A 12,723-nucleotide genomic window follows, 5' to 3' on the forward strand; every position below is an offset into this window, starting at 1 on the left:
TGCCAGCAACTCAAAACCTAGCAGCCTCGCTGCCAGTTTTTGGAACGAATAGGTTAAATAAACTTTAATAATTTTAGGATGCTTTCTAGAAGACAYATCTCACTGCTGGATACGTCAGAACTGATACTCTTGTGAACACAATGCTCTAATGCAGTTTGTTAGAAAGACTCAGGCTGCAGTGGGCTCTAAAACTTCAAAGACACAAAGGCTTGTTCCTATTCAGTTCAACAGAAGAATTACTGACATGGAGAAGAATAAAAGCCATTCACAGCTAGCCACAGCTGAACTAAATGGCAAACAGACTAAACAAAGAGAGGGAAAAAAAAAAGGAGACTATAGGTTTAGTTCCTCTTTTAATATCTAAAGGAATTTCAGTCACAGCAGTACCTTGCCTGTCATACTTTCTCACAGCTCTTCACTCCAGAGGAAGAAAGCAGAAATTCACTTTTATACCAGAGGTATCCATTTAAAAATAAAGCCTTTCCTCAAGGAGGAAACACTGATCATTCCATTTCACACTGTTCAGTTCTACTTTTTCTTTATTTTTTCCCTCAGTACTCTTAAGAATGAATATGCTGCAGGGAACAGACAACACAAGCAGCACTGTGTTCTCTCCTGTAGAAAAATATTCCAAGTCCCACAAAAAGTAAGCATGGGAAAGCCTGCTGCGCAAGACAGTCAGCTCACAACRTGTAGTTTACACTAACGCTCCTCCTGGTGCGCGGTGCAGCGAGCCCTGCGTACCTCTGAAACCCCTAAAGCTGCACATCAGCTGCAGACAGCCTTCGAGGAAGAACAGCCTGGAGCAACCTCTTTCCTTCCAGAGGAGACAGGCTATGGGGATCCGGCTGGAGAACATTTGTTTCACTCTGTTAAAGCAGTTGGTAGGTGAGATCTAGGTGGCTCAGGCTCTCTCTTGTCCAATAAATGTTATGATGAATGGATACCCAGCTACAGTCTGCACTGCTGCAGCCTGCAGGAAGGCTAAGCAGCTATAGCTCTAACCAGGACAAACTGTTAGTTTAGAGCTGATGTTACTGCTGGCTGAAGGACTTTATAGATGTGATTTGCTGTAGTGTCCAAGCTGTAGTCCCATCCTTAGCTGAAACACGGCCAAGAGTGCACCCTTTGCAGAAAGAACCTTTCTGGAGGGAAACTTCCAGCCCTGCAGGCATCAACTGAATGCCATTCCATCCCCTGCAGAAGAATAATAAATGTCATTCCCATTCCCTTGGTTCCACAGCTTCTCTGCCCCAGCAAAACGCCTTGCTGCTGGCCATTGCTTCTACCGGCCGAGCCAAACTCCTGGGGCCTCCTGCAGACACCAAAGCCAGTGCAGCCCTGCAGCTGACAGGTCACACACTGCTCTCCACTTCACTGTGGAGATGGAGATGGCAGCAGGCAATGACAGCAGCTGCTTGGCAAAGGAAGAGCAGCAGCCAGTGTTAAAGCAAAGGARTGACAGACACCGGCAGCTACAGAAGGAAGCACTAGTGAGATCAGAGCARACACATTCATTCAACCCACACTTATTCAGCCCAGCCCTACGCAGCACGCTCTGAGCAGAGGCTGGAGAGCAGCGGGCCTGCAGGATGGCTCAGTGACTCGGGTCCTTGGTCCGTGGGAGGCTGTCTTGCTGGTTTGAAGATTTTAACCAACTGAAAACCAGAAGAAGTGGAAGGAGGGATTACGCAGAGACGGTGCTCACTTGCTGCTGTGAGGTRGGTATAGCCTTTGCCAGTTTATACCACCTCAAACACTGCGAGTGAAGCTGTGCCACTCTGGTAAGCAGAACATCCCCTCACCTCAAGCTTGGCTTTGCCCCTGGAGAGAAAGGGTGGCTTTATACCAACGCAGCTGCTGACAGCTGAGTGAGGGGCGTTCGAGGAGTCCAGTTCTGTTATCATTGGTTTATCTGTCACCGCCAGTAAACATGGTGGGACAGGCAAGAATTTATAAGACTGGGCCACTAACAGCTGAAGCTCTCTTCAGTCCCCCATATAAGGGTGAAGGATAAGTGGGGATGCAATTTCCAGTCAAGTCTTTAGAGCTCAGCTACAGCATTTYGCATTGGACCCCATCAGACAAAGTGCTTTCCTGAAGTGTTCAGTCCTCAGGCATCCAAAATCCAGCTACCACTGGCAGCAGTGAAGATTGGTGCAATGGTGCCACTGGTCCTTGTAAACCAAACAAAAAACAAGTGAAAAAGAAAGTGAGATGAAAACAAACAGGAGCAGTTACTCCTTGGAAAAGGTGAAGGAGAAAATAAAAATCACAKTTTCTTTTAAAATTATAAATACTTCTGTGTAAAGTTATTAAATAAAATGAGATTCGTCCAGTGGCTGTRGTGGGTTCCAGTGACGTTCCTAAGCAAAATGTCTGGTAGTCTTCCAAACCCCATCTCTGCTCCCATCCGTGCGCTCTAAGTGCAGCAGGGGTTGTCGATGACCAGCATGACGTCGATGCCGTACACTTCCAGCAGGTCCATAAGGAAACTTCGGTCCCCCTGGGGGTCCAGGCCCATGCCCCGCGCGTGGTCAGCGGTCAGGGTCTTGTCCTGGCTGGCTGACACCTCCATCAGCGTCTGAAATATCCGGTTGTTCTGCTCCATGAAAAATCTATAGGATAAAGTTAATTGAGATGATGGCATAGGACCAAAACCAGCACATTCACTGCAACAGCAGCAAAGATTCTCCAAACTACATTTAACCCACTTTATATATAGATCCCACCCTATTAAGGTGGTGCTGTAGTAGTTTTCCATCCACCCTGTGGATGACCTGGGATAAACAGAGATAAAGCAATAGCTTTTAATTTACAGTGGTGCTCCGGTCTGGCTGATTTATCCTAGGCATTTTCCTAAGGCCTGTTATCAGCTAATGTGTACTTTGTGGCAATTAAGTGGAGACATCAGACCTATAGCTCCTATAAAGCAGAGGAGGAAACAATGTTTTCACCCAGCTGGTAAGTCCTTGGGTAAATAAATTCCCCATTATCAGAGCAGAACACAGTAGTGAAAGAGCTACTGTTCACCTCCTGCCTTCCTACGAAAATACAAGGCTTTTCTAAAGAGAGCTTTAGCTAAATCTAAAGCAGCTCAACGATTAAAAGGTTTGCCCCAACAGCCCTTTACACAATTTAATGTCATTACTTCTCACCTGCTATAGACTATGAACAACACCAGGTAGTAATGGCTTCAGAGCTGGTATAGGTGTGGTTTTTATCTAACTCCGTACCTTATAATCTACAACCCCTTCTTGTTCCTCTGTTTCCCAAGTAAAAAAAGCCATGTAAATGGCTAGTCCTTCATAATCAGCTCTTATCTTCATGTTGTACCTCCCATAACATGGTACATTACCTGCTTCCTACAGCTGCTTCCTTCTTTCCTGAGAAAGAAAATATTCTTTTTCATGTTCTTGCATGAAAAGTCCTATAGTGCTTATGCTTACAAAAATGGGAAGGGCTTCTTTCCTTTCTAACTGTGCTTTTAAAATTCTCTTCTTCCTCCAGCATTTATAAGACCTCAGCTGACTAGTATCGCTGTTCGGCATCTTGGCTTCCTAAGTTATAAAGAAAATGATGTAAAGGGAAACATTTATAGAGGTTTGGTTATAAGATCCTTAAAGGAGCTCAGAGCTGACTATGGAAGGATGTTAACCAGGATGTTTCATAGCATGTCAAGCGAGGGCAACGCGAAATCAGTGGAAGAGGTTAAGTACAACAGTGACCAATTATATGTATCMACTCACAAGATGAAAAGGTCCTCTTCACAGGAGCTACAGTCCTCGCCAACTTCCTGAGAGTACATTAACATCTGCCTGGGGGAAGGAGACAGATTCAGTGCATCTACGTACAGTGAACCTCAAAGCAGTATCAGAAGGTAAGAGTTACTTCACATACGTTTTTTGTGGATAAATTAATACCACTGCCCCAATATCTGAGGCACMCAAGCAGCCTTCATAAGGCACAGGACTAGAAATCAAGTTACAGAGCTGTGTTTTCAGTTCTGCTACTGAGCAATTGGGAGTCACTAACATATCGCCATCTCTGCACTTCTCCTGCCTTCTGTCTGGCTCCATCAGTGCACTAGCAGAGTGAGCATATTTTGCAGAGGGTCCAGGGACTCTCATTGCAGCATTTCAGTATAACCAGAATCTCAGAGCTAAGCTGAAGTACTGAGAAATTCGGAAAATATGGAAAATACTAAAGAATATAAAGAAGCAGTGTCCTTTCCATTCCACATTGCACTGCTCTCCCAGCAGGGACCAAGGCCACTCAGATCTGTGTTACTACCTCTGGTCATTGAGTCGTCGATACTTCTCCTTGTCAGCATTGTTGATTTTCAGGAGTGGTTGCAGATGCTCGTGATACGTCTTCACATTCTGGTTGTCCACATAGACATCATAGAGATCCCGTTTCTCCTCAAAGATCTTTTCTGTTGTACCTGCCAAAATCAGGGAGATTTTCAGATAAGCACATTGCTCTCCCTGCAAATCGACTCTTCTCTCCTAGTTAGGCATTCTGTAAAGTTAGTCATTTCTCATCATGGCACCCTTCATTTTATTGTACAGTCTTACATCTGAAGACATTTTGCAACGTAAAGTTAGAAAAATCCCCTTTGAGCCACCATACTTACAGGCCACRTACGACACTTCTGTCTCCAGCATTTCTATGTCTGCCACGTTCACGTAGAAGAAAGGTTTGGACTCTGGTACAGTTCCTCCAAGACCAGGTAGAGAAACATTGGCAAGGCAACAGCAGCAGTACACTGCAGGCAAGAGAAGTGCATGCTGAGAGGCTTTCAGTATTCCCTCCAAAGGCATTCTGCATCCTGCTCTCCCAGTTACACAAATCCCTATGCAAGCAATGGTTACTGCCGTGCCACGTGGCTGAACGCCAGAACGGCTCATGGGGGAATCCATATTCTAGATGAAAAATAGCCAATTCTCCCATAAGAATTCCACATTCTTTTTCCCTGAAATTCATTCAGTGCTCTTTCTTCCTGTGTTTAATAGTGCCACCAAGGCAGGTTCTTCTCAGACAGCCCTCAAAAGCATTTTGTAGCAGACAAACAAATGCAGGCCCAGCAAAACCCCCCACAAGGTGGAATTTGAAGGCCGGCATCACCTCCGTGCCCCCAGTAGCCCCACGGCTGCAGTTGCTCAGCCCAGTGGCTCAGAACTCCCATGTCTCTGACAACGCACCTCGGTAGCAGACGACTCCAACCGGGGGTGGCGAAAATATCAGGATGCGCTTGCGCAGCAGGGCAAACTTCCAGAGGACAAGGATCTGCTCACCAAAGAATTTGATGAACTGAGACATGCAACCAGCGGGATGCGTGATCTGCAGGTGGAGAGGGAGGGAGGAAAACGGCTCRGAGGTGACACAGGGACACAGGCACAGATGCTCCACCTAAACGTGGGAGCAAGCCCAGCACGCAGCAATGCCAGAGAACTGCAGCTTGTAACACTCAGCCTCAGTAACAAAATCTTAGCCTAGAGCAGCCTACAAGGGCTGCAGTGACTGCTTATAAAGTAGTGTGATAYACCGGTAAGAAGTTGCTGCACACTGCACATCCCAGCAAGGCTCGGAGCCCCCGCCTCACCTTCATCTCTGGGTACATGTATCTGTGGATGGATGGTAGCCAGTGGACAGGCTGCTGAGAGGTGGCCACATCCTTGCCAGCAGGAAGGACTCCTTTCTTGTCATCATAGAATGCCTCTAGATGGGAGTAGTGCCCAGGCATCTCCAGCTGGTGCCTGGAAAAGAAAGGGAGATAGAGGAGATCTGTAGTGCCTGCAGACTACCTAGTCAGAGGTCTTGCCCCCAGCTGACATTGCTTTCCTAGCCAGCAAAAAGCCTCTGGCTGCCTCAGGTGCACAGGGCTGCCTAGGAGGGCATTAGGTGCARTGCAGCTCTCAGTGCAGCCAGGGAACATGGGCAGGACTGCAGCACGCAGTGGAGTGGTCCATGCATTGCACTGGTCATGTTTGAAAACACTTTCAGGTAGGAAGAGCTCTCCCTGCTGCCATCACCAGGGCCCCTGCCAAGCCCACTCAACCCCGCAGAAGCGCATGCCTAGGTGGGATCCCCATCACAGCTCGGGAAGCGTTTTGTGAGCCCTTGGCAAATCAGTTTTCAGAGGAGAAGCAGGGAACCCCTTGTTCTCTGCACCCTCCCTTGAACAGTTGCGTCCCCCAGGGCTGCAAAGTGAGCAGTTTGCAGAGCATTTGACGAGSCTGTTAGCAATCAGCACGCTATTGTGCACGGCCTTTTTTTCCCTTCCACAGACACCAGCTTGTGCTCTGTCTGTGCAGAAGCCGTCATTCAAGTCAGTCATACCGAGGCATTCATCCTACCCAGGCTGTCACTCACATCCAAACCCAACGGCCAGCAAGGCACTGCTGCCTTTCCCAGGAATACATCCCACAGGCAACCAGAACAGGGGAGCCATGCAGCCTCCTCGTACCCAAACAGTGCCAGGCAGCTCCACACAGCTCAAGAGGTGCACGTAGGACTGGCCAGCGCCACTCCGGGACCACAAGGCAACTTACCTGACCTGGTTCTCCAGGAAGTGCATGTACCTGTACAGCAGGGTATAAGAGGGTGAGAGAATCCCCACAGACTTCATGCGGGCACCACGCTCTAACTCACTTTCCACAGGCATGTTGGCAAAGCAGGCCAAGCCAAAACAGAGCCCTTTCCGGAAATAACTGGGGATAAATATTTGACAGAAGAGTTAACGTTGTGGAAGAGAGAAAGGGAACCAACCACCACAATTACTGATTGGGGAACACAGGGAAAACTCTTTAAGCAAACCATTGAAATCCTACCACGCTATTTGAAGGGCACACACCGGGCCACAGTTTTCCAGCTTTCTTGGGAAGAAGGCTGCAATACAGCATGTTCCAGCCAAGAGTTCCCAGTGTTTCTACTGCTAGAGCCCCTACCAAATAACATGTCTCAAGGAGGACACTAAGCAAAGCGCCCTGAAGAACAGTCTAGCAGAGGATGCAGGATCCTGTCACCACAGCGCTGTTCTAGTGCTTCTAAGGAGGAAAATCCCCGCTGGATAAAAGCTGTGAATATAGTCCTGGATGCCAGCACTGGGAACACACTTTAGTAGAGCACAAGAGAAAGTCTGCGTGCTTTTGGGAGAACAGATGTTGTTCCTGGCCGAAGGGAAAGTGCATTGCATCACTGGGTTACTGAAAACGCGGGCATGGGGACGGATTCCAGTTAAAATCTTTACAGCATAAGACAGGTCTAGCAAAGGAGAAAGTGAATGAAGAACAGGGCGGGTACCACAACACTAGAAAGATCCAAAGGTGTTGGCAGGATTCAGAACCTTCTTCTACGTCCTTTCACTGCAAAGTCCTTCCTATTTTTGCCATTCTTTCTCCTCCACCCTAGGCCTTTCCTGACTGTCCTTAAAGTTTGCTATATGCATTAACATTTGTACCCCACTGCGAGTCGGCCTCCCACGTTTACAGTCCTCACACCTAAAGTTATCTTACAGAAGATCCCATATAGCTAGGTGATATTTGATGATATGTTGAGAACATTGGAAGAGTATCTTTGGCTCAGATGGATACAGTTTAGCAGCAGTTTAATRCTTACCTTCCTGGTATTTTTCTTGCCTGTTTTGAACTAAGGGATGGTGGTACAGACAGACAGCTAAGAGGAACAAGAAGGAATGGACATACTCACATGAAGTCGGACTGGATTTTGTGGGAGCCGCTTGCCATGGATTTGAACTCCACACCTTCCAAGTCAATATCTTGAGGTAAGCACCATTCTACCATGTTGCCTGCAGGGAAACAAATTAAAGCTTGACTTGAGTGAACAGGGTCACAGCACCCCCTGCTAAAAGGTTAACCCCAGCAGCAGCCAGTTGTTGCTTTTACATCACTGGGATGCCAGGAACACTGCACTCACACAGCTCTTGGGGCAGAGCTAAACGTTGTGGAAAGAGGGCAGATTAAATAATCTCCTGCCTCTCTTGTGGACATTTCCTGTCGCAGCACAATATCCAGGCACTGCAGAACTTTTGGAGCGGTTTCACAGTCTAGTGCTGTTTTGTGGTCTTATTCTTGATATGTTAAATCACACAGCAACTACAAGTTGCTCTCAGCAGGTACTCCTGATAGTAGAGAAGCAGGTATTAATACTGTTCCATTTTTGCTGTTTACATGTATACTGAATATACAAAGAACACAGTATTGGATATACAAAGAACAAAGTATGGACTGCTGATCCTTAGGAGGAGATTATGCAATAGATCCTACCACTGAGGTATTTTCCTTTATGTTTGCAGCGCCTGTCAAACAGGAATCCCAGAGCCTCTAGTTCTTCTAGTTCTTCACTACTTCTTCCTAGAACTTCTCCTATTTCATTCAAAATAGGAGTAAGCTAAAGTTTTAGATGGAAGCTGAGGAGATTCAAGTTCTGCAACATTTTGTGCATACTAGAATAATCAAACGAACAAAACCCACACAGAATTACAAGCTAGCTCAAGATTCACAAACATCAGTCACCTGGCGAGCCAGCCAAACACACCGCTGTTTAGCTGCTCACCGCTAAAGGCCGCCCGGGGAGCCTCATCCTGGAGCAGATGGGACTGGAGAGGTCTCAAATCAATCYAACTTCTGCCTCTTGTGTTCACCAAGGCTGCCCACGCAAATGGGTTTCCCTGAGCCCAGGCAGGTTGTTACTGGAATTGGTAACAACATCTAATGATCTGCAGCCAGTGAGGCCCTGCTGCTCCACTGGCAGGTTTACTAGGGATTAACGTGGGGCATTTTTCAGACTTTTTGTGCCAGYACTTCAGCATCTAACCTGCCCATTTAGCCACTCCTACTGCAGCAAGATGAGCTCTAGGCTTAAGCATTTCCATTCTCTCCCACTCTCCCTACAGCATCAGCATTTGAAATGATGCAACTTATTTTTAAGAACAAAGCAAACAACCCCTCCTCAGCACGAATGCAGTGGTAAGTGCAGCGTAGAAGTGCTCTCTAACGGTACAGTCCCCTGCACCCCTGCCTAGGGACAAGAGTCCCACCCGGGCCTGCATCCACACTGTGCCTTTGGCAGGCCTTTGCACTTGGCCAAGGCTTTTAGAAATGGATATTTAATTATGAAGCCCGATTTCAAAGCCCTTTTATTTTGTTACTCATCTGCACAAGTCCACACATGCACACTTGCATTGGAATTAGGTTTAGCCACTGAAATTCAAATAGGCCGTTTTTCTTCTCCAACAGCCACCGTATTCAGTGGACCTCTTCCCAGCCTGCCCGACGAGGGATCTAACAGCGCAGAGGGAGAGGTCTGACGCGCAGGCAGACGGGAGCAGCCCACGTGCACGCGGCGCCGCGCGCGGAACCGCCGAGCTCGGCCCCAACGCGGCTTCGCCCTGAAGGAGGGTGCCGAAACCGCGGCAGCCCCTCGCAGCCTGCAGCTCCCGCACGGAGCAGAGAGATGCTGGCTGTCCCTCCAGAGGTTTATTTTTAAAAAGGCACGAGGCTCTTCCTTGAAAGAGTAAGGAAGCAAACTCGGCGACTGCTGTGGTAAGAACTGTGGTTAAGTTCGGATCCTCTTTTAAGCTTTTACATCACACCGAGTTGGCCATTACTGTACATTAGTACATCAATATGCAAGGGCTCCATCCAGCAAGGGGAATCGCTTCACTTTGTTCTCCTCAGTCCAAACACCATCTAAGGGGTATTCCCGTTCTAGAGGTGCGGAAGGTGGAAGGGACTTGCTCAAGCGACATGCGCTGTGCAACAACAAGCAGGAGAAAGGCATCCTGAAGCAGATCCTTATCTTACAGCTTAACAACAAAACACCCTTGCTTATCATATAACTACTTCTTTAGTCATGTACTCCTTCTTTTTTCTTTTTCCCTGGGATTGGTCACTGGGAGCTGACACAAACAGCCCACACCTGCGCTCCTGGCGGCTCCTCACACCACCCTGCCCTGCGCGCGTTCTGGCGACGTGGCACTCGCAGAGCAAACGAGAAGATTAAAAAAAAAAAATAAAAAATTAAGAGTCGGTGCGGTGAAACACTAGAGCAAACAAAGGCCAGACTTCACCCAGACACGGGCGCAACTGCTGGTCCGCACGAGAAACAGGAAGAGGGAGTAGCTTAAAAACGTTAACGAGTAAAACAAACAGAGAAAAAAAAGGGGGGGGAGGAAAAGGAAGCTTTTTCCCTGCATATGCATAAGGCAGCTCACATAYATGCAGGGCAGCTTTCCAAGCATGACCCAACCAGTGCTGAAGAGCTGATGAGAGACGTGGGAGCTACCTCCCAGCTGCAGGCCAGAGCTGGAACAGCGCTCTCAGTGRGCACAGTGCAGGATGTTCCCCTCTCACTTGTCTTCTCTCTCCTCCTGGAGATTCTAGTGCCTCTCATGGATTTTCAGAGAGTTTCTAGTGTTTTAGAGAGTGTCTGATGGCTACAATGAAGTCATCTCACCCTCCTGGACTAGTCAAGTGCTTCTCGAGGTCCCCAGAGTCCCCAGCTGTGCCAGGCCACGACAGCCACAGTGGAGCTCGGCTTCCTGAACAGCAGAGATGTGGGAGGACAAACCAGAGCACCTGAGCAATCTTGTAGTTAATGCTGGAGAAGAGATGTCTTCCCTCTCCCCCGCTTCACCTGCCCCTATAACTCATATTGTCCTTTAAGCCAGCAGACCACGTGGGAGCTTCATGAGGTTCACCATCACCACCTCCATCACTATAAAGGTGTCTGAGTGGATGTGTACCTTACTCTTCATATATCTGAAGAGCTTTAGGCTGACACTGACTTCTCCTCATCTTTCCTTTTCTCCTCCCCAAGTAAAGCTTGTCTCATTTCCCGTTGCTTGCTTCGCACAGATGGGACGTAGCCTATGGATCCAGTCTCCATTGCTGCCCCAGATCACCCGGGGTCTTTGGTATCTACACAGCACAACACCCATAGTGGGCAATTCAGGAGCCTCATTGAAGCAACTCATGTCCGTGCTCTTCGAAGGGCAGGCCTGGCACAGACTCGCTGCGTGCACTTTTGAAGGTGTTTGAGCATTCCCAACACAATGCTCCTTAAAGAGAGGGCGGCCAAAGCAGGACTGCCACAGGCAGCAAGGTGGCACAGCTGCTTCCTGGGCTGCCACCATGCTGCACTTAAGTTAAACTTCACTTAAGACGCCAACRTCCAGGCACTCACACAGGCATCAAGGAGTCCCAGGGACACCAGGACCGTAACACTGTCCTGTAGCCCCATAACCTGCCTTCCTGAGCCCAGCCCACACAACTGCTTAATATACTCGATATTTGAACTAGAAAAAACACTGCTTGGGTTTGCCTAGTCCAAGCCCTACTAAGATTAGGAGGGAAGCTGTTATGTGTAGTCACCACCTTCCTTCTTGGGGACAAACCCCTCTCTTCTGCTTCCACAGCGTGCCTGTATGCTGGGCACGTTACCTGGCACCAAAGTCTCTCAGAAACTGCCTTCATGGACCTGAGGGAGCTAGTGGGGGAGGCCTCCTRTGCTCGTCCTGGCAAGGCCCATCTCCAGCACGGACACAGCGTGGACCATCTCCTCTCACACACACTTCTATTCACATTATAGAATCCCTTCACATGCTCCCATCCAGTTGACCTAGGAATTCTCATATCCTTTTTCTGACCCTGGAAAATTCACTTCATTGTGGTTTTAAGATCTTTGCCCTCAGTCCTCAGCCTCCGCAGGGCACCTGGCCCTCTTCCTGCGGAGGTGACATCTGTGGATGTGTTCCTCTGCATCTTGGCACGCTCCTTGCATCCAGCATCAGCACCGGTTGCGGCGGGAGACTGAGCTTTCCTAGACCTCATCCACTAGATGCCACCCAGAAATACCCCATCGGGGTGAGCAGAGCTGCTTCCCAATTCTCCCTGGATGCCGTTCAAAGCGGCAGCTGGTTCAGGCCAACTCCTGGGAAAGTTGGGCTACCGCCAGCAAGAGGAGCCTCTCAGTTTCAGAGCAGGCAGCGTTTGCGGTGCTCACACAGAGCTCTCCATCGYCCGCCCAGATGACAGCGGCCCTTCCATCCCGCTCTGGTCGAGCGCCTGCCACCTCCAGGCTCCAGACGCTTCACTCCAAGGAGCGGAGCCTTCTCAGAAGCCCTGCGGTGTCTCAGGTGCAGCAGGTGGGAGCGCGGCCCTCGCACCGCTGCCCTCGCACCGCTGCCCCGTGCCCGAGGCTCCCAAAACGCGGCGTGTTCCGAAACGCACATTTCCGCACTCGCAGTCGCTACCCCGCGCCGCAAAGCACAGCGAGGACAGCAGCAGGAAGGTGCGAGCCCTTCCGGAGGGCAGCACCCCGAGCTCCGGAGGCCGGGAGATGCCTTTGGAGCAGCACGCAGGTCCCCCGCGAACACGCGGCGGGGACACGGCTGCTGGCGGCGCTGCGCCGCGCACCCACCGCGTCCGAGCCCTCCGGAAAGCAGCCGCATCAGGCCGGGAAGGGCGCCGGGAAGGGCTCCGGGAAGGGCTCCGGGAAGGGGCGCTCGCCGCCGCCGCCGGGCCCGCGCGGGCTCCATCTTAGCGGCGCGGCCGCGGGCAGCCCCCGCCGCCGCCGCGCGCCCGCTCCTCACCCGTGCGCGGGTCGAAGGTGACCACGAAGACGGCCACGATCTGGTCCTCCTCCGCCTCCGCCCGCCGCGCCGCCCCAGCCGCGCCGCCCCAGCCGGCCGCGCTCCAG

At 49.9% G+C, this 12,723-nt stretch overlaps 1 protein-coding gene across 1 annotated transcript; it reads right to left on the bottom strand.

The window, feature by feature from the left end:
* Nucleotides 1-368: 368 nt before the first annotated feature.
* On the bottom strand, nt 369-12,679 carry KIAA1147 (KIAA1147 ortholog). The gene is made up of 9 exons (XM_026037263.1): nt 12,617-12,679; nt 7,711-7,810; nt 6,555-6,713; nt 5,606-5,759; nt 5,205-5,343; nt 4,637-4,768; nt 4,294-4,444; nt 3,750-3,818; nt 369-2,618 (listed from the first exon to the last, which is right to left on the bottom strand). The coding sequence occupies exons 2-9, from the start codon at nt 7,803-7,805 to the stop codon at nt 2,423-2,425; spliced, it is 1,095 nt and encodes a 364-aa protein (XP_025893048.1). The 5' UTR covers nt 7,806-7,810; nt 12,617-12,679; the 3' UTR covers nt 369-2,422.
* Between the last annotated feature and the right edge of the window lie 44 nt (nt 12,680-12,723).

This window comes from Nothoprocta perdicaria, unplaced genomic scaffold (assembly GCF_003342845.1).
Source record: "Nothoprocta perdicaria isolate Ctin4 unplaced genomic scaffold, notPer1 scaffold_195, whole genome shotgun sequence".
NCBI classification, from domain to species: domain Eukaryota; kingdom Metazoa; phylum Chordata; class Aves; order Tinamiformes; family Tinamidae; genus Nothoprocta; species Nothoprocta perdicaria.